This window comes from Mytilus edulis, chromosome 11, assembly GCF_963676685.1.
Source record: "Mytilus edulis chromosome 11, xbMytEdul2.2, whole genome shotgun sequence".
In the NCBI taxonomy this organism is placed as follows: domain Eukaryota; kingdom Metazoa; phylum Mollusca; class Bivalvia; order Mytilida; family Mytilidae; genus Mytilus; species Mytilus edulis.
Window position 1 is genome coordinate 59,075,741 of NC_092354.1, and position 25,569 is coordinate 59,101,309.

Sequence of the window (25,569 nt, forward strand, 5' to 3'; positions counted from 1 at the left end):
TTGTCACGGAATAGAAGTTCCTTCAATGGTACATATATTCTGGAATATTATTTCCACAGGAATAAATATTACAGTATATGTTCCTACCGGAATAAATGGTATAGAATATTTGTTCCAACAGGAATAGATATTATGACAATGTTTATAACAAAGTTTCCAATGGAACTTCTGTTAGGCGGAACAAATATACGTTGACAGTTTCACTCGCCACAGGCCGGTTGGAGAACTGCGTAAGCAATTATTCATGTGCCGGTATAGTGTGCTGAATGTGCTCTTTTGTATACTAACTTACTATAAAATAATGTTCATAAGAAAAAAGCGTGCACACATATACAAATATTCGTGTCTTTAATTTTAATTCTTATTATCACAAAATACATCTGAAATGACTCTCATAAATTGTAAAATAATTTAAATGCATTTGACTTACTTTTTTTGTTTTATATGAATATTATAACTTGAGTGTCCATGTGTCTTATTTAAAACAGAGATAACAAATTTGGGTTTTAAACTATATGTATGTATATTATATATGTCAAATACACTATATCGATCTACAATGTGTTTTCATTTGATCAGTGTTATTTAAATGCGCATATACAGACATTTGTTTTACGGGTGAATAAACTATAGGAAACGTATATGTAAACAATTTAGTGTTTACCAATAATTTGGTGCATTTAAATAGTGTGGACTAATAAAATGATCAAAACAACTTTTTGACTATTATTCAGGACATAAATCATGACAGGTAAGTGGCAAAAGAAGCCGGGGTTATAAGAAAGTGTGGTATGAACGCAATGAGACAACTCTCCTTCTAAGTCACAATTTATAAAAAGTAAATCAGAATTATAGTAAAAATGACGGCCTTCAACACGGCGCATTGGCTCAAACCGACCAGAAAGCTATAAAGGACCCCAAAAATTACTTGGGTAAAAACATTCAGACGGGAAAACCAACGATCTAATCTATATAAAAACGAGAAACAATTATGAACCACATCAACGAATGACAACCTGATTCCTGACTTCGGACGGGTACAAACAAATGCAGTTGGTTTAAACGTTTTAACAGGCGCTAACCTCCCCTAACCTGAAACAGGAGTGTAACATTACAACATAGAACACATTTTATGTACATTTTCATGTACAACGTAATAACTTACGATATCGTTGAACCCGGAAGTTATATTAACTTGAAAAAACAGTTTTAGAGTTCTAAGAATGATATCAAGAATGTTACACTGACCACATGGTTGCTTAACCTCAGCGAAATAGTTGTATTCGATGCAGAGAACATCCGGTTTGAAATTACCATTGAAAATAACCATTGAAAATAACCATTGAAAAGTACATTTACCATTGAAAATAATCATTGAAAATTACCATCATACTGATTACATATTCATTAGATGAATACCAGCTAACATTAACAACTTCCAAAGTAAAAGTGCGCTATCAAAAAAAAAATCATTTCAATTCGTTATTCTTACTTTGAGAAAGAGTGTTACATGTACAAATTATATACATTTAATGAAATTTCCAATTGGTGAATATATATATATATCTCACTTTCTTTTTCTTCGTCTTCACAAACTTTTGATGTAACTTCCTTATTTAGTGGTACATTTACAAAAAAGGGATTGTCGAACAATGTAGTGTGAACAAGGTAGTTTGAAGTAACTGTTTTCAACTGAACATTTAGCAAAATATAATCGTGTCTTATTCTTATTTAGCACAAACTAACAACAACACAAGTTCAAGAACAAAAAATTACATTAACTAAAAGTTTGGAAAACTTAATTAAAAGAGGCCCATCAGTTGTATGTTGTCCATTGTTCTTGCGTAAATGATACGGGGCCTCGGTGATCGAGTGATAGTTCTAAGTAGTCCAACTACTGTACATTAGCCTGTCAACAATCAGACCAAGGATTGAGAGTTCTAGTCCTATACGTGACAGATGCGTTGGATGATAAAACATCAATCTTTCAGCAGATCTGGGTGAACATAAATTATTTGCTTACCCTCCAGGAGCATATGAGACCATCCCCGGTTTTTGGTGGGGATCGTGTTTAGTTTCGCATTCTGTTGATTGTCGTTAATTTTTATCGTTTATTGCCATGACAGTTTCAGTTCGTTTTGATTCGACTGTTGAATTTGGTTATCCCTTTGGAATCTTTTGCTCCTAATATACAACAATCGCACTATATTAGTTAGATTTTACTCTTAAAAACAACTGGTACATATTGATCAAATATTTTACCAAATTCTAAATAAAACAGCATATCTTAATTCTGATGTATATACGAATACTTTAAAAGGAGTCGATTAAACCGACTCTTACCAAAGCGTCACTGAAAACGACTCTTACCAATGCGTCACTGAAAACGACTCTTACCAATGCATCACTGAAAATGACTCTTACCAATGCATCACTGATTAAGACTATAACCAATGTCTTCTTTTATTTGCATCAAGCCACGAGTTCATGGTTCCATCTCTTTTTATGATAAATTCACTAATAGCAGGCATTAATAGTAATTTTGTCTCAAGTTTAAATATAAAGACATGTCAAAACAACACATTAGCATAGCGTGTGCTTAAAAATATCCACATACAAATGTACCTTTAAGTGCATATAAAGCGCATTAGTTCCTGGAAGTCCAATAGTACAAAAAGAGCTGCAGCCTATTCCAGAAAAAGGTATATGCCATTCAACCTTTTTGAGTATTGGACAAGGGCTTAACAGGTCCTCTAGAATTTATGTTGTACCAAATTATAAAATGTTTTACATATCTTTTTAAAGTTATTGCTATGCGTACAAACTAATTTGTGTTCAATACTTTTTTTTCTAATGTTCCTTTTGACAGAGACGGAAAAGCGGTCCCTTAACTTTCGAGGATTTCAATTTTGATGGCATGCATGGTGTCACATTTGCAGCAGTTTTAGATTTGCTTCTGTGTAAGAATCTGTCTTTTTAATTTTGATAATATTTGGATTATCCTAATGGATAAAGTACATGTCTAATGGTTTTATTTTTATTTTAGAAACAGAAAGACAGAAACAAATAAATAAAATGTATCTAAGCGGTATAATATTTCTTGGATGCATGTGTGTTTGTCTAGCCTATGGAATTCTAACAGCTAAAGAGATAGGAAATTATGACGAACAGGAATTTGACGAAGACATCTTTCAAAGTCCCTGGAATAGAATATATATTGGAGCTTTTATCATTGCTGGTGTTGTAAGTATGAACAAGTAAATGTGTTTTCAAATATTTCTTTAGGAAAAGTAGTTATATACAAATGTAGTCAGAAGTCCAACATCCTCAGCTTTATTTGCTTTTCAATACAGATTTGTTTTTTCTTATTACGAATTTCCTACAATACAAACTATAAAAAGACATATAAAATGTCAAATTAAATTATTTTTTTGACGGTCAATAGCTGTAGAAAATATTTTATAGATATTCGTAACAATATTGTTAATGCAGAGCACCATAACCATCTTTAAAACATTTATCTTGATTTTTTTATACTTTTAAATTAAATTGATGTAAAATGTAGCAGGGTATAATCTCGCACTTTAAAGACTGAATAACTATTCAATCGCGTTGTGTATAAAGCAGCTACCATTTGATTTTTAAGGTGTGTGTGTGAGGGCGGGGGGTGGGGGGAAGGGGGGGGGGGGGGGTAGGATGAAATTTGAAAATAAGGCAGGATGACAATTTAGAATAGAGTGAAAAATAAAAAGGCAGGACAGAGCCTCCCCCCCCCAAAAAAAAAAATAAAATGGTAGCTTTCTTAATTACTAGTACATGTCCATAACCAAATGCATGCATCTTTCGCATTTCATTTCATATGTCACACAAATCTATTATCACATCATGCACGATATTTATAATGCTTTAATAAACATAAATTATTCACTATTATTTGAGTCATTTTGTCTTATATACATGTGTTACAGTGTTTACTCCATGTGTTAGTTATTTGCTGTATAGCTGATCACGAAAAGAAGAACAGACGTAAAGAAGTCGGAGACTGTGTATGTAGTTAATGTATATCTTAAGAAATATGATCGAGAAAAGTAACTTCCTGTGAATAGTTAAGATTTATGTTGGTTCTCTCAACTTAACACTTAAAAGCATCTGAAGAACCGACATACATGTATCTACCTAGTTTTTATACTTTTACAATTATGTAATGGAGTTTTATATGACAGCACAAACGGTTCCTTTTTTTTTTTTATCTTTGTTCATATATCTTGATTATTTTACAAAGTATTATTAATATTAATAGTATTAACAGTTCCGTGACCATAAAATGAGGTCAAGGACAAAGAATGCATGACTGACGGAAAAGCTCTTAACATAGCGTATTTCACATGCAATACAAGGTATGACCCATCTAGTAGGTCTTCCACCTTCTGAAATTGTGACAAAGCATGTACATCTGAACATGTAAACAGGACTACCAGTACTGTATGTATGTCACAACTTACCCCAACCTCTGTCTCAACGTACCCCGCATACGGGGTAGGTAGTGACATGCGACAACCCCCATTAAATCGTCAGATGTTGTGACGAAGTCAGTAATAGGATAAATATATTCTATTATGTAATTACAAAGTCAAGAAAGATTCTAAAGTTCAAATGTTCGAATGTTCACAAACTGTCTTTAAAGTTGAATTGTTCGAATGTTCACAAACTGTCTTTAAAGTTGAATTGTTCGAATGTTCAATATCTCACACGGGCACGTGATCGTATAGTGGTATAACTGTTCGTTCCTGTTAGAGTACTTCGGATATTAAGCGCATATGTTCCAGCCTACCCACGAGGGGGGAGACCTTGGCGGAATCTCCGGTACCAATCTCTTGTACCAATCTGTCCTCCTCGTCCAAGTCCAAAGCTGGATCTTATATAGTCTAGTGTCCATAAACATCGGCCCATAGCTGATGGCCGGTTACGTATTAGTCTGGATGTTGAATAGTTCTTGTCTGTGGTTAATTGTCAAACTGCAATTAACCCCTGAAGAATACATGTTATTTCACAGTATACATGGTCATTTATTGGCTGCAGGTTATATGTTTATAATATTCGTACAGATCGTTATTAAGTGTCCAAAGGGTACATGTCATTGAATTGTTCGGTTATGCTGTAATTAATTCCTTTTTAATGAATTTCCTAATTAATACTCCGGTAATAATAATAATAATTAATGATATGAAACACAATTGTGTTACATATTATGCCTCCTATACTTATGGAACGAAAGTTCAATAAAATACGGTATTTTTCTTCCTGTAGGTTATTTTAATAGCTATTGTAAGGTTTCCGGTAACCATCACCACATATCTAAGTTTATAAAGTTCTACAAGTCCAATATAATAAGTTCATCACATTCATCTAGTCCAATATCTGGATATATTTACACGTAGTTCATTCGAATCATAAGTTCAATATTTCAGTATAAATAGTTCATGTTTTATTTCCGTCACCATCATAGTATAATGTTCATCAACTACTGGAAAGGGCGCAAATCTGTGTACAAGTGTCAGTCATCATCATCTTCATTACGAAGTAGTTGGCGCATCTAGCTGGTTAGTTCGTCCTTCTAAAGAGGCTGTTAATAACATCGTCATTGGGTTAAGTTTCATCCTTGATCAATGGCGCAGAGGAAGACATCAGTCTCTCTGGAAGCAGTAACATCTGTTCCAACCAATTGCGTTGACACCATGTTGTGCCATCGGTTCGTGGCATTAGAACTAGAACTCGCACCCTTCTTTTTGGCTAACCAAGATATATTCTTAATAAATTAACAGTACAAAAATATGGCTATTCCAATGCAGATCGCACCTTAACCCCACTGATAAATTAAAACTTATTTCAATTTGGAAAACTAAAAATTGTCAACTTCCCCTTTGTTTCTTTTTTTTATTATTATTATCAATCGTCTGGTAAATCTCCTTTAGTTCTCTTGATTATTCAAGGCTAGCTAAATTTGATAAAACACTTTCTTTGTATCAATAAAAAAAAAAACTATCAAGTTATCTGGTTAAAACAAAAACAAAATAAACAAAAATAAATAAATCTTGTATACAACTTCTACAATTTTGAGAAAATGTACCTAATAAAAACAAGATATGTTTATTTATTCATTACTTTTAAGATATACATTTATATATAAATTTACAATCAAATAAGTTAATCAATCATTTAATGTAACACCTACACACATGAAAAAAAAATTTTTTTAATAAAAAATTATATTTTACCTTGTTAGCAATTGTAATACTTTTATTTCTTTAACCTTAGTGCCTCATTATTTAATCTTAACTCTTAGCTCTAAATATTAAAGACCAAAGATTTATTCTGATCACTCTTTAAAAAGCAAAACCATTTAAGATTCCTTTGATAAAATTTCAACTACGTCATGTTACTGACTATTTTTCATATTTGACAACAACAACACCAACAACACCTTGTTGCAAAAAAAAATGTCGTTCTCCTTAATCTTTTACATTTTTCCAAAATAGTATAAAGTGTCCTTATCATAATGATCCCTTCCCTTTTATATATCTAATAATTTTTTTTTTCATTTTTTTTTAAATTTCAAACCTACTGCCTATCCTATTTATACATTTCAATACGGCTCAGCGTTAGGGTATAAATTGAAATCTGATTTTAAAACTTAACTAACATCTTAAAAGCTAAAACAATTAAAAAAAAAAATATGCCTATTTATGAACAAACTGACACATCGTTAAGATTCTTTTTTCAACTCCTTAATTAATTATTTCCTTATTCTTATCTTAATCTATAATAATAGTCCTCATGATTGCTTAAGAAAAAAAAAAATTTTTACTTTAAAGCTAGTTTTCCTTTAATACCAATTATCTATTTCACTTAAATTTTCTCATTAAGTTCTGAAGTTCATATGTCTCTTATTTTTTCTTTACAAATGTCAGTCTACTACAACAATACTAGTAAATCCCTAAGGGCAAACATATCCATGTTTTTCTTTAATGTGCTACTTTATGAAGATACTTCTCTTAATCTATTAACAATATGCAAATATGGCGTAATCTAACACCATAAACAACTTGCGCCATTTAATAACTTAACATCACTTATGTTAATCATCCGAAGAAGGGGTTGGAATCTAAAATTATAGACTATTTGTTTTCTCTAAACAAATGTGCGTACACACTATCCAACTGCATAAACCCATTAATCAACAATGGCTAGAATACGCAAACAATTTATCCTTAACTTCATCTACCAAAGGTTCTAAATCAACCTTAATTTACACCGGTGCTCTACTAATTTTACGTAAAACATATGTTTTCTAGAATAATTGAATGTATCTTAAAAAAAAATAACCCATCATATGACCAGAAACCACCATTACATACGGAAAAAATGCTAATGTATCAGACATTTTATCTTTTTACATATTTACTTTAAACGAAAAACTAGCTTCTCTAAACTTCACAAAAAACGGTTTATTTTGAAGAATCATAAGTTTAATCTATCCTATCCCTTAAACAACACGTACAGCATAAAAAATAACACAAAAAATAACCTTTCATTCTTATCATGAAAAAAATATGTATTCATAATTTTTAAATTGACCTATATATATATAGTACCTAAAAATACCTAATAACAAAAATCGTGCCAACCACATTTCGTGAAAAAAACATCAGATTTTAAGCCTTTTAAAAGTACAGCCTCAATCCCTTTAAAATTAAAAACTTTACTTAATATGTGTAACATCCTTTGAAAAGCCTTTTCTTCTTTTTGTACTGACATAGAAATATCTTGATTTTCCATTAAGAAAAATGAAAGTAACTGAGTTCTTACCTTTTGTATTCCTTCGCGTTATTTTAGACAATCCAAGTCGATCCTGGTCAAACGGCATCAAATCGTGACTTATGTGACGAAGTCAGTAATAGGATAAATATATTTTATTATGTAATTACAAAGTCAAGAAAGATTCTAAAGTTCAAATGTTCGAATGTTCACAAACTGTCTTTAAAGTTGAATTGTTCGAATGTTCACAAACTGTCTTTAAAGTTGAATTGTTCGAATGTTCAATATCTCACACGGGCACGTGATCGTATAGTGGTATAACTGTTCGTTCCTGTTAGAGTACTTCGGATATTAAGCGCATATGTTCCAGCCTACCCACGAGGGGGGAGACCTTGGCGGAATCTCCGGTACCAATCTCTTGTACCAATCTGTCCTCCTCGTCCAAGTCCAAAGCTGGATCTTATATAGTCTAGTGTCCATAAACATCGGGCCATAGCTGATGGCCGGTTACGTATTAGTCTGGATGTTGAATAATTCTTGTCTGTGGTTAATTGTCAAACTGCAATTAACCCCTGAAGAATACATGTTATTTCACATTATACATGGTCATTTATTGGCTGCAGGTTATATGTTTATAATATTCGTACAGATCGTTATTAAGTGTCCAAAGGGTACATGTCATTGAATTGTTCGGTTATGCTGTAATTAATTCCTTTTTAATGAATTTCCTAATTAATACTCCGGTAATAATAATAATAATTAATGATATGAAACACAATTGTGTTACAATGTGACTTAAGAAATAACTTTAGTGGATTCAAATCCTTTTAAAAATGTACACGAGATGTTTATCTAGTTTGATAGGTCTAGTGAGAAAGCTGCGTATAATTGATTTGTATGTATAGACAAGAACATAAAAAGTGTCTCATTCAACCCCGGTCTCCCCTACAACAAATATTCAGCATCTGTAATGGCCGATAAATATAAACAAAATGGAGATATTGGCAGAAAGCCGCAACCAAACGAGACAAAAATAAAAAAAAAATGCATTTAGAGATAAAAGTACGGTTTTAAACAATATACGATTGTCTATAAAATGTTAATCTCTAAAACATCCTGATTCTATATAAGATTTGACCTCATGAAACAAGGCGTTTAAATGGTCTGTCTTTAACACAACATTATTACCAATTACAAAAGTCCACTACTAACAAGGTTCTTGACTTTGGACAGGCACATGTACGTGTGGCAAGGATAAAGTAGAGAATCTTTGACATTCGGGGAATTTTTGTTTATTTAAAAGATAAGTATTTATTAATGAAAAAAGGTTAACGTTGCTACAATTCTCAAAGTAAAGAAAATAATCAAATAAATCTACAAAAACACATTTGGCAACCAAGCATGAAATGGAATATTAAGAAGAGCAAAGTTAGGTTACAGTCATGTAATCGAAAAGAAATTGGCCGCCTTTGTTCAATATGGTCACAACAGTTCTACTCAAGTGCTCAAAGTTGTATGGCTTGACTAGGAACTGAGAGGACCAACAACTTTTTAACAAATGTTGTTGTTTTTTTGGTCGAGACTACTCCCGGTTTTCCGTGTAAACTTTATTCAAGTCCCACTGTCTTTTGTATTCAATATAAGATTAGATATTAACCAAATCTCTACGTGAATATATGTGTGCCGACCGGTGACATAAGTGGTCAAATGTAGAATAGTAATTGCTATACATGTAACTTAAAAATGATTATTTACATCAGCAAACATTCTCGCTTTTCCTTCATATCTCTTCCTTTTATTTCAGGTGGGACTAAGTGTTCTCCTGTTATGGGTTGGTGTGATTGCTTGTGGTACAGCGGCAGCTTTTGTTGGTAATTTTGCCGTCAAAACGCGTGTGTTTAATACGTGTAATGGGACAGCCCTTGAAGAAGACAGCACAAAACCGTGTTTCGAGCATCTAAAGACGCATACTGTGGTTTTAATTGTAATTCTCATTCTATTTTTTATCACAATATTATGTGGATGCGCCCAAAGAGATGAAAAACATGATAAATTAAGACATATACCTTCTACGCAGACTTCTAAAGTTACACAACAGCAACATACTACCCAGCCTGCAAGATCGATCCCAGCACCGACTGTAACTTTAAGACAGCAACAAACGCAACAGCCTGCGCAAACCTCATCATTTAATTTCATACAAAGTTTTAAATCTTCAAATGAGGAAAACAAACACAATACACAAAAGAAGAATCAGGTTTCTACGATTTCATCACCAATAAATAGTCATCGTGATAAGATCACTGATTCATCATCAATGGGGGGAGATTATACAAGTGAAGAAGTTAGTGATGATACAATAAGCGATATGAGTATTCCAATTAACCATATAGAACATCACAATGGTAGTGAAACTAATCAGAACATTTGGCTTTCACATAATTACTATATGCCACCGCCTCCGTCCTCGGCCAATATTGATGTTGGTCAAAATGATCCTTACAGTAGGGAAGCCACATTAGAAAGTCCTCTGCCACATGCGTCTGTTTTTAGAATGTCAAATCATTCTCAACAAACACGCCCTCCATTGCCTAGGTTTAAATCGGTGTCGACAATACCACCGGACCAACCGCCGCCTGCATATGAAGATCTTTTTAAATAATCGAAATAAAATTAAAAAAATAAATATGAGGTTGATGAATGTAAGAAACATTGCGGTAGAATAAACATTTGATTGGAGGCAAGACAAACAAATAAAAACATAAATAAACTAGAATTTGTTAAAATAGAATAGAGAATTGAATCGGGAATAGTGTCAAATAGACAACTAGGGAGCTACATGTACCATTTTATTTTTAGAAGTGGGGCTAAAATGAAAAATGTCCTGCATTTTTTGTTAGTTGTAATCTCTGTCCTGTCTTTTATTTTTAACTCTATTCGGTCCTGCTTTTTATTTTTTACTCTATTCGGTCCTGCCTTTTATATTTTACTCTATTCGGTCCTGCCTTTTTTTATCATGACTTTTTTACATAAGTTTCAATAAGGCACGAATGGTGTTCACTGAAACCAAAGTTTTTGATGGAAATGCAACGAACTTGAAAATTGTAAATTCGCCAAAAGTCATATCAAACGTCTTCGACTAACAATGTCTACACAGTCATAAAGGAGGGAGAGGACAGGGGATACCCTTCTCCCACCCCTCTTCTCCTTTCTCCTACCCCTCCTCTCCTTATTTTTTTTTAATTTACCGGAAAAAAGAGATATTTTATTTTTTCATATTTTATCTTTTTCTCCAACTTTTTCTCCTTTCTCCCAGCCTTCCTCTCCTTTATCCTACCCCCTTTCTCCATTTCTCCTTTCTCCTACCCACTTTCTCCCTGTCTCCCTTACCCCTGTCCTCCTCCTCATAAAGGCACTCGAATGAAACATCGGGTGTTTGTTGATCCAAAGACAAAAATAATAAAACCGCTATCCAAATACATTAATGTAGTAGAGGTTGTTGGTTTCAGAACAGAGTAACTGAGTATCAAGAATTAATTCAAAATCGGAGCCTTGTAAAATTATCACAAGTTTATTCAGAGTAGTCACAGAAAGTACTATGAAATACATACAACTGTATTTTTACAATGTAAATGGACGCAGTGAAAATCTTAAAGTGAGTCAAAGAAAATACTTTAAAAAAGAAAAGAAATAACAGTCCAAAATAAATGAAAACTTACCATGGTATGGGCTTTGCTCATTGTTGAAGGCCGTACGGTGACCTATAGTTTTTAATGTCTGTGTCATTTTGGTCTCTTGTGGACAGTTGTCTCATTGGCAATCATACCACATCTATTTTTATATTACCAGTTGTATTAATTGTAAATTTGAATTCGCCCTTCCTATGCACGACACAATGAAAATTTTAACGTTAGTCACAAACCTTGTTGGCAAAATAAGAAACCGAAGCCTTAATGTTAACAACCTACAATATTAATGACACTTTATTTCGGTATCATCTTTAATATGCATGAAATAGTTGAAAATTGACATCAAGCAAGTAACTACCGGATCTGTATACGGCGTTAAAAAAAAACCTCAACATCCCTTTTACAGGAACAAGGAACCTCTAATTATACATATTTTGTGCGCATGCTCGAGAGTTATGGTAGTGTTTTTTTGTAATACATTCCAATTTTACAACAAATCTTTTTCTATAAAAAAAATTTCATTACATTTCAATGTTATTTTGAATATGACATATTCGGTCATATAAATAATAAAGATTTCTTTTTGTTTCAACAGTTATTCACACTCATTCTGGAATTACATAATATAAGCTTTTTGAAGAAAACATTTACATATTGTGGTTCTCAAATATGGAACAGTTTACCAAATGAAATAAAGATGAGTAATTATACACTTGTATCTTTTAAAACAAAATGTTACAAATTTTTCATAAATTGTGCAAAGTAATATGCTTCTTCATTATTATCTTTATACAATTGTATATTGTGTATAATATCATTATACTACTGTATGTACTCATGAATATGTTATTATTATTTTGAGGACTCTCAGGAAGATTAGTTTTAACTAACATGACTAATGGATTTATCCTTTTGAAATAAAGATTATTTATTTATTTATTTAAGCTGTGTTTGCAGGCCTTTGTGGTATTTGGTAGGTTTTGGTTCAACATGAACTACAAAAGAATATTCTGCGTTCATTTACCTCAATTGACGATATAACAATCGACTGATTTTGACGAATCACGATATCTCTTTTATTTCTAAAAATAACGGTCACCCCTGATCTCAAACGAATCACGAAAGGCATTAGGATCATGTTGAGACTAACAGAAGCAAGAAAAACCAATTTGACGGCTGACAATTAAAAAAACATTCATATCTTCACGTGGCAACGAATCACTTTCATAAACTAAAGTGGACACGTTTAAGCATTTAAAAAAAAATAGAAAAATATGGAGATAATTGGAAGCTGTGAAAATGACACGTTTCGACGTTTTACACAAGCTAGACATCTTTGGACGTACCGTAACATCATTTGGACACATTTGTGTTTCATTTAAGAGATAACTGTATTGTATTTGAAGCTTTGCGGACGTCCATCAGTAGTTTTACTGTCGCAAATTTAGTTTACCGATGGACGCCAGCAAAGCTTCAAATACAATACAGTTATCTCTATTCTAATGCAAAACAAGTTCATAATTAAATTTCAATCATAATTTCGGTGTAAAATCTTCATTAAAGAAAATTCCGCGAAAAGATGTTATCTGCTTTGGTCCCTACACTAGGTGACGTCATAGGTATGCTTCCGACGTCTAACATAAACACCAGGCGTTTTCTGGCTTCTGTGCCGCTTCATAATGTAATAAAATTTGATAAAAAGAAGATTTTTAGGTGTAACATGTGAGTTTTTTGGCTTATAATTGTAGAAATTACATGTCAATACATTCAGCAATTAAAAATGTCGGCTTCCTTAGTTACACAGTTGGAAAGCAAGTCCTTGGAAACGTCCGTTGTCGTCAAGCTTTATCAGCAACAATAGCAGGGGGAATTAATTAGGTGGCGCTACAGTCGTCCGTAACGTCAAAAAGTCCGCCAAATCAATCGGCTAAAAGATTGACGTTTAAAGTATTTTTTGCAACTTGTCATGCTTTTATTACAATTAAATTTTAAAATTTGTAGGTTTTGTGACCAATATAATTTCTTTACGACATACAAACATTGCAAAAAATAGCTTGTTATTGCTATTCCTTTATCCTGTCAGTTCTAAAAAAAAATAGCCATCTTTTTTGTTCGCCAAAAAAATCGATTTTTCCTAATTTGACGTTTGCGTATCCAAATACAGAAAAGAACGGTTATAATCTTAAATGAAACCGGGAAACCTATTTCAAATTTATACACTGTTTTGAAGCCATCATTTTTCACTTTTATACATCAATTTTAGTGACCACCAGCCATGTCAATTTTTATCTGGTTTTAGCTACGTTTCTATTTCAAAACAGTAAAGTTTAGCTTCTTTTCATTGTACCTGTTTCAAAGTGCTCTAAAATACTGATTTTATTAAAGACATGAATGAAATTTTGAATGAAAGTTGTGGATTTTCACAATTCCATACGATACTTGTATTTTAAAGTAACTAAAACCCCTTTTGATCCCCTACACAAATTGACGGTGACATTGTTTTCTTTTTTCAACATACGTCATGTAACGTTTATAACAAAATATGTGTCAGGGTCATGTGCATAGTAAAGATTTACACATTGGAAAAGTGAAACAACAAACAAAGATCTTCTTTAATTATTGCGTTTAAAGCTAAACGTCTTGGAAAATTCTGACAGATCTGACAAACTATTGATAGCCTACTGTATGGATGGACAAAAGCACAAAAATAGCAATAGAAAATGCATTGCAAAGAAAATTCGGTAGGAAAAAAACATATGAAAAAAGAAAATGAAGGTCAGTTAATAAAATCTTGCTTATATTATTATCTCTTTACTTAGTAAGCTATATTTCCATTCTCAATTTTATAGTAATAAGAGCAAAAACTAGCTTATCAAGCCAAGTCAGCCAAACAAGAAGTTTATTCATAGAGATGTGTTCTTACAAAATTGAATTTATTCAAATGGCAAATTCTTGTCAAATTTAAGCATCTTTGATCATTATTGAAGTAAAATGCACAAAATTTGTCCCACCAGTTTCATTTCATTTCCTATTACTAGTATTCAGGTAAAGTATATATACACTACTTTGTTTATAAATATGATACAGTAACCTGTTCAAGAGAAGAAGCCCCATTTTTTCCAAAATGTTTACTTTCATAATCTATAAAATACCCTGAGAAATAAGACAAAGAGCTACTGTGCAAGCTAATCTAATAGTTTAATTTTACAATAATAATGATTCTGAAGTTCAAAATTGTGTCACTTTCACTTATAATTTAAAGCATATATTTTTTTACAGAATTTCTGTCAATATTTTTGGTATAAAACTTATAAATCCCTTTTTTGTATTTTACTGTTCAACTAAGACACATACGCTTGAGTTTAAAGGCTCTCTCAATTTGAAGAAATTTGTTGAGACTCTTGGGTCACACTTTATAGAATATAAAATATATATGATCAGTACTATTTATTTAATAATTATATCAATTTTCAGAAAGATTATTGAAATTGTATAAACTATGTTTTATTGCATTAAATATAATCAGAAGTGTTTTAAAAAATTCTGCATGTAGAATATTTCATCCGCCAGATCTAATTTCTTTCAATATAGCTAGGTTTTTAATTTTACATGTAGGCCCTAGGTCAGTAGGTGTCATTATCCACATTTCTGAATTGTTTTTTTTTACTGCAGTAATATTTTGTCTTTTAATATTTACATTTAGTCCTTCTCTGAAAAATAGAGGGAAGTATCTCTTCTTTATATTATCATAACATAGATATAAATCGAGTTTCGTTTATTTTCTTTCTAATTTTTGTAAAGTAAACTCCTTTTTTAATTTTTATGCATTTTGCTGGGTTTTTATTTTTGACTGGTGATATTAAGGGGAGATAACCACTTGCACAAATCGGCATAAAAACCACCGCTTCGGTTTGAAATCAATTTGACGTTTGCGTATCCAACATTCTATTGCCGAGATATTCATATCGAGTGTTTGTCTTAATGAGATGCTTTATTAAATTTAAATTCAGCCCATCATTTTTAGTTTCCTCGTAAATATTTAGATTTTTCGTTCAGGAGACTTGACAATTTTCACCCAAACTCCAAGTTTGCAGATAAAATAAAGAATAAAGGACTTTGATTTGATGTGTGAGCTTTGACGAGAATAAACTATGGATACTCAAGATTAGTTAGGTCAATAAGTTTTTATTACGACAATAGTATTCAGTGAGTTAAAATGAGGTTTGTCTCATCCGTTTTTTCACTGAATTTTCACGGTCACGTGACTCTATTGTTGCTGATAAACTTGGGGTCAAACCGTGACCTGCTTTCCAACTGTACAGACAAGGAGATAGAGACTTTTACGCTAACTGTCATCAGATCAGAACCATTGATACAAAATAATTGCATTAGAATATATATTATGATTTTACTACATTTTCTATATTTTTCGGACGAATCGTCTCTTATATGCTACTATAGTAATGAATGCCTTGCCACATGATATTTGTGCTCCATTCTTCATATATTCTTACAGTTTGCTTTCATTCAGTTCATTTTTTGTGATCAACACTGCAAGGATAGTGAAAATAAAAATAAAGTCAGTATGTTTTTGGCCATTAGGTTGATTTGAAGTATCTGATTTATATAAAAATAAGGAGATGTGGTGTGATTGCCAAAGAGGTTAAACTAAGTTACAACCAAAGTTTAAATGAAGTGGCTATAAGTAATAAAAGGCAACCGTACCGCCTTCAACAATGAGAAGAACCTATACCGTCTGGTCGACTATAAAAGGCCCCGACATGAAAATATGAAACAATTCAATGGACAAAAAATAACGACCTAATTCATAACAAAACAGTTTACGAAAAAACAAATATGACAGACATAAACCAACGACAACCACTGAACTACAGGCTCCTGACTTGGGACAGGTACATAGAGAATGTGTTCTACCCTCCCCTAACCTGGGACAGTGGTTGTACACCTCCTCAAGAATTTATTCATGATTCGCTTTAAAACAAGTTTGTGCATCCTGATGAAGGTACATCCTGAAAAGAGCATCGGACGAAACAAAATTAAATGTTATATTTTCATTTATTAAGCAACATATCATTTTCATTTTTTGTTATTTTATTACAATTTAGCTGGATGTTGAGTAAGTCAACCAATCTCTTTTCACCAAATGACACGTGCTGTACGCTAACTGAGAATTGAAACAGGGCGATATTAAATCCAAATTTAGAAAACACCGTATGTGCTGTATATTGTGATTGAAGACACAACGCAAGTTTTATGAAGATGTTCTATTTATATAATAATTTAGAAGACCAATACAAAAAATCACATTTTTACTCTGAAATATTATAGGCTCATGATGATATATGATTGTGCCAAACATCAGGTTATTCAATTTTTAGAAATCGTAGAAATTTCGTATACTGTAAGTAGTACCTTTTTTGTTTATTTATATAATATATCTTGACATTTTAATAGTCTCATATACTTTTAAACATAATGACCTTCATAATATGTGGTATTGTTTTACAATTTACAATTGTATATTGTACTTATTGAGAGAGGAGACATTAATAACGCATTGAACTAAATCAGATGATTAAAGTAGATTCAGGATTCAATATAGCTGTAACGCCAGTTGAAGTATTCTATACAAAAAAAAAGAGCCGGGAATTATCAAATAGACAAACGTACAACAATGTGAATGAGACGAAAATCGACCTGAAAGACATAAACCAACATACAAAACAATTCATAGAAAACTAACGACTGAACGACGGGATACAACAAAAAAATATGAGAAATTTCAACAATGAGCAAAGCCCATATCGCATAGTCAGCTATAAAAGGCCCGACAAAACTAACGGCTTAATTTATGTACAAAAAAAAATGAACGAAAAAAAAGTATGCAACACAGCAACAAACAACAACCACTGAGTTACAAGCTCCTGACTTGGGACAGGCACATACATACAGAATGTGGCGGGGTTAAACATGTTAGCGGGACCCCCTCCCCTTGTATTACAGGCTCCAGAGTTGGACAGGCACATACAGAATGTGACGGGGTTAAACATGTTTAAATTGTATGTTTACCTGGTAAATGGACGCAGTGAAAATCTGAATGTTAGGCGATCCAATAAAATATTTTTTACAAGAGAAGAAATAACAGCCCAAATATAAAAAAACCTACAAATTGTGTTTATTGTTTTTTTATATTTATTGTGGAAAAACGGATATTCAAGGCAATTTTCGACTAAAAATTGCCCCGAAACAAAGCTGTGTTTTGCACCGACACTGTTTTTTTTTGTTCTAATAAATGACCTGTAGATATGCTTGAAGCCAGTAATTTGTGCGTCAGGCTCTCTTCACACATTTTGAGCTTTTTAATGTTTGCTGATGATGTAGTCCTTCTCGGGAACTCCACGAGAACTCCGAGAAAGAACTACAGTGTCTGCTAGATGTAACAGCCACATTTGCATCAAAGTGGCATTTAAGGTTTAAGGTGAGGTCACTTGATCAAGTATGAAGGTGGTGTGTTTTTCAACAGGGACAGGAATACTCGATGTTATGACAAAGGAAAAAACACGTTGTAAGATGATCATAAAATTGAGAATAGAAATAGGGAATGTATCAAAGAGACAACAATCCGACCAAACAGCGGAAAACAGCCGAAGACCACCAATGGGTCTTTGATACAACGATCTTTTTGTTTATATAAGTCATCGATGAAAGACAAAATCCTGCAGCAGTAATACTGCAAAAGTGCGGGTTAATAAATAAAACGTTAGCTGCTTTCAAATAAATAGTTAAGGGATCTAATCTATGGAATCTTGGGAAAATATGAGGAAATTGTTAAATATTTTGCTTAAAGATCCACAGAAATGACAAAACAAGCTCGTACTACTATCGTATTCGAAAGTGATGTCTTGTTAAGTGCTTCAGTCTCTAATTGCTCAAACGTAAAAAAGAAATTTGAAAAATTGTAAAATGAAATATAAAGGCAGAACATTGAATTGATTACCTTCGTAAGAGGAGAAAACACGTGCGAGGAGTAGGACATTGGTTTATTTTTGTTTATTCTTCAAGTGTTAATTATTGAAGCCATACCAAGACGAGAATATACCTTGAACCCTGTTCTGCGCTAGACCGACACACTGAGTCTGAACATTTACATACTTGTTCAAATGAAAAAGTTTACAGGAAGGTATGTCAGCCTACCCGGACACATTATTCACTAAATAATTCAAAATTTGATGACAATGTTAAACGCATCTATCCCATCAAACTAGAGATAAAGGATACAACAGAAACAGATAAGTCTGCCTCATATCTTGACATACATCTAGAATTTGACAATGAGGGTCGGTTGAAAACAAAACTACGACAATAGAGATGATTTCAGCTTCCCAATTGTGAACTTTCCATTTCTATGTAGCAACATTCCAGCAGCGCCTGCATACGAAGTATATATCTCCCAATTGATACGCTATACGGGCTTGTATTCCCTATCATGATTTCCTTGATAGAGGGTTGCTGCTCATAAGGAAGCTATTAAACCAAGAGTTCCAAATGGTGAAGTTGAAATCATCCCTTCGTAAATTGTACGGACGACATCACGAGTTGGTTGACCGTTATGGAATATCCGTTTCACTGATGATATCGGATATGTTCCTTATGTCGTAACTACAATGCCGTTCCCTTTTCACGAATGTAACCTACTGAATTAGAATACTTACCGGGTTTGTAATAACATGAGCAACACGACGGGTGCCACATGTGGAGCAGGATCTGCTTAACCTTCCGGATCACCAGCGATCACCCCCAGTTATTGATGTGGTTCGTGTTGCTTAGTCTTTAGTTTTCTGTGTTGTGTTTTATGTACTATAATGTGTCTGTTTGTCTTTTTCTTTTTTAGCCATTGTGTTGTCAGTTTATTTTCGATCTATGAGTCCCTCTGGTATCTTTCGCCCCTCTTTTATTCTGACCCATATTCTGGAAACAAGTCTAATGATGGTAGACTTTCATGATAAATAAAAATATTAAGATGAAATAAGTGCTGTTTTATTGATATAATCCATATAAAAAGTTGTGTCTATCCGCAAAAATTATAAAAACAACAGATAGGAAGTTAACTAATACTTAGTACTGGACTTGCTTTTCAATTAATAAGTAACCAACCATACAAAATTAGGTTACTTTGACCTTTATTTCATGCTACACATTCTTTGGACATATAGTAGATGCTATAACATACATCCAAGGTATAATATGGGGATATATAATTGGCTGTATTTTCTTTTAAGATTTTAAGAAAAAAATGATTAATATCAATAATGTTACGGTATGCAGTTCTTACATTTGGAGATGTAGAAACCAAAGATGTGCCACCCAAACTTATTATGCAAAAAAAGAATAAACAACATTATGGTATGTATATCTGTATGTAAACCTTTTATTCATAGATACTTTAAAATAGTGAAAAACAGTTATGTCTATCAAATAGATATATTTAAAAATTCAATGTTTTATCTATAGCAATTATATCAATAAAAACATACATTTCAGATATGAAGATTAAGCTTGTTATGAGGGATTTTTTTCTCACAAAATCACTACTTATCAAGGATTTAACAAAATCCCTGATTTTAAAAATTCCCTGTAACACATATATTTATATTCTTTTCAATAGACTAGAAAATAAATTATTAGGAAAAGTCCCAAATGTATGTTACCAAGGCTCAATTACTAGTTAATAGTTTTATAGTTTGTCTCTTTGCATTTTATGTTACTGCATTATGCTTGACATAAACCACTATTGTCTTATTTATAACTCTTTTAATCATCTTTAGAATCTGGTGCTGTGATAAAGTTGTATTTTAGGATAATTGTATTTCATATATTGATACCATTTCCTGATTCAGTTAAAGACATGTGAGATTGTGAATGGCAGAGAGAAGTTAAAGGTTGCAACATTTGGAAACACATTTCAACTCTTGGCGAACAAGATAGTGACACGTTTATTTGTTCTAAATCATATATAAGTAGCTAAATATGACGACCTAACATTTTTGAAAGTACTATTTGACAGCAATTAGTTGTGAAAATGGTGATATATACATAACATAAATTGATTTGATCAATTTTTGCGTCTTTAAACTTTTGATAAAATTTAAGATCCTGTCATGTTCTGTAATCTGTCTGTCGTCGTCTTTAGTTAATACAACAATGAGGTTCTGAAGATGCTGAAGTGAGAGTGAGAACAACATTATTTGATATACATTTTAAATAAGTTAACAATTCTTAAAACAAAAATCAATTTTTTAATCATTCTTAATTTCATTGCATTTTTTAAAACATTTCTCATCAGACTTTCTGGCTTATACGTTCGGTATATACTTGTAAAATATTCAAAATAAATGTAACAGTTACATAATGAATATAAGGGGCCTCGGTAGTCGAGTGGTCTGAGTAGTTACTACTGCAACCACTAGCCAGTCACCACTGAGGTTGTGAGTTCGAACCCCGCTCGTGTGGCAGCACTCGACTCCAATTTCAATTGACTATGATTGTCAGTTTTCCTGTCGAAGGTCGGTGGTTTTCTCCGGGCACTCCGGTTTCCGCCGCCAATAAAAACTGGCCGCCACGAAATAGCCCAAAAACCGGTTCTTAAAAGTGGCGTTAAAACACCAAAAATCTAAATCAAATCATAATGAATATATACCCCCGAAATAATGTAAAGAATAAATTCAAGATTACACTTCAAACATAGAAAAATAGTAAAAGGTGCCTGTCATACCTCTATTTTGAAAAAAGATAACATATTAACATTGATATTTTAAACATTCAAAATTTACAAAATATGAAATTGTTAAATGCTACTGTCCTCGCAGTTTTAATTACAATAACGCCTTTAACTTCTTCCAATATAATACTGTCACTAAGCATATACATGTACTTTAAACATTGCAGAGAAATCATAATAGTTCTTACTAGACATGCATTTTGAAAAAGATATTGTCATTTAGCATAAATTCTTAACATTCAGAATGTGTCATGATATGTCTTTATGTGATAAAGAAATGTTTAAGAATTTGTTTTTAAATATTTGACTGTTTTTTTGCATCTGACATTTTGGACCGGTTCCATCATGAATTTAATAAAAAAAAATGAATACTTCTGAATTTTTACGACTACCATTCATTTTTAGGGAGTGGCGCACATATTTTAATTTTGGACTTACTATTTTATGTTCTATTCTTATAAATTTACCTGTGACGTCACTTTTTGTAACGTTGACACTTTCGATTGACGCACAATTTATTATTCTAATGTGTTGTATTTGTGAACTGTCGGAAATTAATTTTAGGTGTTCGTTGTTATTCTGTGGTTAACATGTTGAAACGTACTCATATATTAATTATCTATGTATTTCTCTGTCATGGATGTTCTTAGTAGATATAAGAAGATGTGGAATAAGTGCCAATGAGACAACTCTCCACCCAAGTCATAATTTGTAAACCATTATAGGTCAAAGTACGGTCTTCAACAAGGAGCATTGGCTCACACTGAACAGAAAGCTATAAAGGGCACCCAAAATGACAAGTGTAAAACAAATCAAGCGGGAAAACTAACGGTATAATCTATATAAAAACGAGAAACATTTATGAACCACATTAACAAACGACAACCACTGAACATCAGGTTCCCGACTTAAGACATGTGACAGGTTCACCCTAACCTGAAACAATAGTGTAACATCAGATTGCATTTATTTGTATTGTATTCCTGTCACGTAATGTTGTCATTTTAGCAGTATTTTTAACATTGCCATATAAGCGGGAGGTTTGGCTAGCATAAAACCAGGTTCAATCCACCATTATTTCTTAAAATAGGGCATTTGTTATCAAATAGTCCGTTTTTCATGTTTGTTGGCGTTTGTTTTTGTACAGTTCAGTGTTTCTGTTGTTCGTTTTGTTTCCTTTTATACTTGATGTGTTTCCCTCAGTTTTAGTTTATGACGCGGATTTGTTTCAGTTAAACGATTTATGACTATTGAACAGCGGTATACCACTAATGCCTTTTTTCAGTTTGTTTCTAACTCATTTGTTTTGCAAAAACACAGAGACATATTTATGTGCCTGTTTATGAAGTTTGAGGACTACTTGGTATATAACCGGAGTATGGCGAGTCATACATATTAACCAAAGATCGAGCTTGTCGACACACATGGTCTCAATTGTTCAATGCCAAAATATGTTGGCACCAAAATTGTCTATTTTGTTAAGCGTGACACCAGCTGTACCGACTATAAAAAAATATTTCGTTATATACTTAGTAATCTTTATATTTAATATTAAGAGAGAACGCGATAACAAGTATTGACAAAAAAAAAAAATAACACAGAAAAACTTATAAAAAAATTATAGTGATACTAACAAAATGCATGTATTAGGAGCAAACTACAGCGACAAGTATTTATGCGATTCCTAATCCTACCTTCTCATTGTCACAAATTATTTCAGGAAAAAAAACTTCAGCTACCGAAAAAAATATTTGAAATCTATATCTACAAGCGTTTGTAAAATTACCCTGTTTAATTATCCTTGCTTTCTCTGAGAGAAAAAAGAAACACAAGTCATAAAGCTCACTTGGATTTAAACATGAATAGTATTGTGACCTTGAATATTGATAAAAAGGATATATAAAAAATGAAAACGGGAATATTTTTTTTGGTCAGATTATCTAATATGTTGACAATGGTAAAAAATTAATAGAATCATTTACCGTAATTCCGCATAGGTATCATTACTTCCAAAGTTAACATGAAAGGATCAAACTATGACCTGATTCATTGAACATTATTGGAATTCGAAAAGAAACTAGGAATATGGCAACATATGTTTTAATCTATAATCCCGTTCCCTTTTTCACGAATGTGACCTACCGAATTAGACTATTTACCGGGTTTGTAATAACATGAGCAACACGACGAGTGCCACATGTGGATCAAGATCTGCTTACCCTTCCGGAGCACCGGACATCACCCTCAGTTTTTGGTGGGGTTCGTGTTGCTTAGTCTTTAGTTTTCTATTTTGTGTATTGTGTACTATTATTTGTCTATTTGTCTTTTTCTTTTTAAGCCATAGCATTGTCAGTTTATTTTTAATCTATGAATTTGACTGTCCCTCTGGTATCTGTCGCCCCTCTTTGTTAAATATAAGATTCCATTTATTGTTCACGAAAAATAACTTCTTCTTATGGTTGGGGCCTGTTATCTTTATCTTGCATGGAACGATATTTCTCGTATCACACTGCATATATTGTGATACAAAAGAGTTATACGAGAATCTGAGCTAATTTGATTGGCTTATCCAGCACAATAAGACGATTTTACCCCATTTCCATTGGCGATTCGTTAGGTCATTGATGACTTAAGGTTAAGACGATGTACATTTCGACTTTGGCAATGGGCATATTTGATTTCTTCAATAATGTACAAAACACTAACACATTTCACCTGACAATCTTCTTTCTGTCAAATTTTATTACATTCTGAAGCGTACAAAAAGTCTTAAAATGTCTGATGTTAAAGTTTGACACCGGAAAAGGACATATGACGTCAAACTGGAATGTGCAAAAGACTAGACCAACATTTCACGGAATTTTTAATTTAACACATTGAGAGTGTTGACCATAAGAGAAATAATTTTAACAACTTGTGAAAATTGGATATCGCTTGATATCATCTCTCTTTATTTAATATGAATAATAATAATAAACTCACCGAAGCTCGTTTGTTCTTATTTCGAAATCAAATAACTCGAGTTGATATCCATCGATATCCCATTATCACTCGTTATGAAACCTACAGTTACACATATATTGCTAAAATGGGGAATGAACTTTCCAAATTAAGTGCTATTGCAATATGCGTTAATATGGCTTTTATCAAGTAGCTTTAAATGAATCAAAACTATTAATATTTACATTCGGCTTATAAAAAATGTTCTCCTTTAACAAAAAAAAGTAAAATATTTCCGAAAATGTCAGCTTCACCCGTAAAACCTTCGATCGGGGTTCCCTACTGGACTACAGTATCAGTCAATTAATTGAAATACATGTGACAGCCATTTTCATCTTTTTAACGTATACTCCTCTGGTTTAAGTTGCCCGGTAAGGTTACAAACTACAGCCGTTCGCATTCAATCAAGTTCGACATTATTTAAAATTCCGATGCATATTAAGATAGTGGTAAGGATCTCTGCAAATACTTTATGCCTCATCAGACTTCACTTACCATCGTTGCACATATATTCATTAACCTAATTCAACAGTTTCAGATTAGGGCAAAACATACGTAAAACGTCTGTTAATGATGAAAACAACAAAGACATTGAAATAAAAATGAAAAGGCCAAACCATAAGAATCATAATTCTAAATAAAATGAATTAAGCTGTTTTCGAAGGATAGACGTATTCTGTTAAAAAAAATGGTAATCGTGAGTTTATTAAGATTTAATTTGATTTATTGTCATTTTATCAATGTATAAGAGATCATAGATTTATTCTTACGAGGAAGCTCCAGGCATGCTCCAACTATGCCCGGACTTTTGAAGTAGGCTCTTCTCAGCATATATATGACAAAAAGTATCATGATTCATTAAGATGTCAATCAAAATCTATAGCACTTTGATAAAAAGGAAAGTAAAGTATTGTAGAGGAAGCTCAATTAACACCTGTGTAAACCTCTTGTCTATATAAAAAAATCATATTTTTACTGTGTTTATATTGTATATTTCTAATCGAAACTTATTTTTTAACCTTGCATGTTTTTGGGTCACATAAATATCGATCACGAAATGCATATTTTACTTTTATAGCATTATTTTAATTTTTGGAGGATTTTTCAAGAATTTCAATTTTACTATGAGTCTTTTTGGAAAATGTAACTAGACTATTGAGGCAAATCGTTGGGAAGTAAAATTTAGATCAAAATTGCTGCGTATATTTTTCTTTCACAAAAAGTTTCATTTCTGCAAATTTCTTAGTATGTTAAAGTAAACAATGA

At 32.4% G+C, this 25,569-nt stretch overlaps 2 protein-coding genes across 2 annotated transcripts in view; one reads left to right on the forward strand and one right to left on the reverse strand.

Moving 5' to 3' along the window:
- Positions 1-561: 561 nt before the first annotated feature.
- On the forward strand, positions 562-10,501 carry LOC139495931 (uncharacterized). Its single transcript, XM_071284346.1, has 4 exons — positions 562-751; positions 3,047-3,243; positions 3,969-4,046; positions 9,620-10,501. Exons 1-4 carry the CDS (start codon positions 745-747, stop codon positions 10,475-10,477), a joined length of 1,140 nt encoding a protein of 379 aa, XP_071140447.1. The 5' UTR covers positions 562-744; the 3' UTR covers positions 10,478-10,501.
- Positions 10,502-24,950: 14,449 nt separating this feature from the next.
- LOC139494430 (putative autophagy-related protein 11) overlaps positions 24,951-25,569 on the reverse strand; it is a 66,132-nt gene continuing 65,513 nt past the window's right edge. Inside the window, exon 11 of the mRNA XM_071282592.1 lies at positions 24,951-24,979. Coding sequence (XP_071138693.1) covers positions 24,951-24,979 — 29 coding nt within the window. The remainder of the gene's footprint in view (positions 24,980-25,569) is intronic.

Excerpts from the sequence above, each read along its gene's own strand:
- LOC139495931 (XM_071284346.1), top strand. Across the intron at positions 3,244-3,968 it reads CTTTTATCATTGCTGGTGTT|TGTTTACTCCATGTGTTAGT; the intron begins GTAAGTATGAAC and ends CATGTGTTACAG. Across the intron at positions 4,047-9,619 it reads GTAAAGAAGTCGGAGACTGT|GTGGGACTAAGTGTTCTCCT; the intron begins GTATGTAGTTAA and ends CTTTTATTTCAG.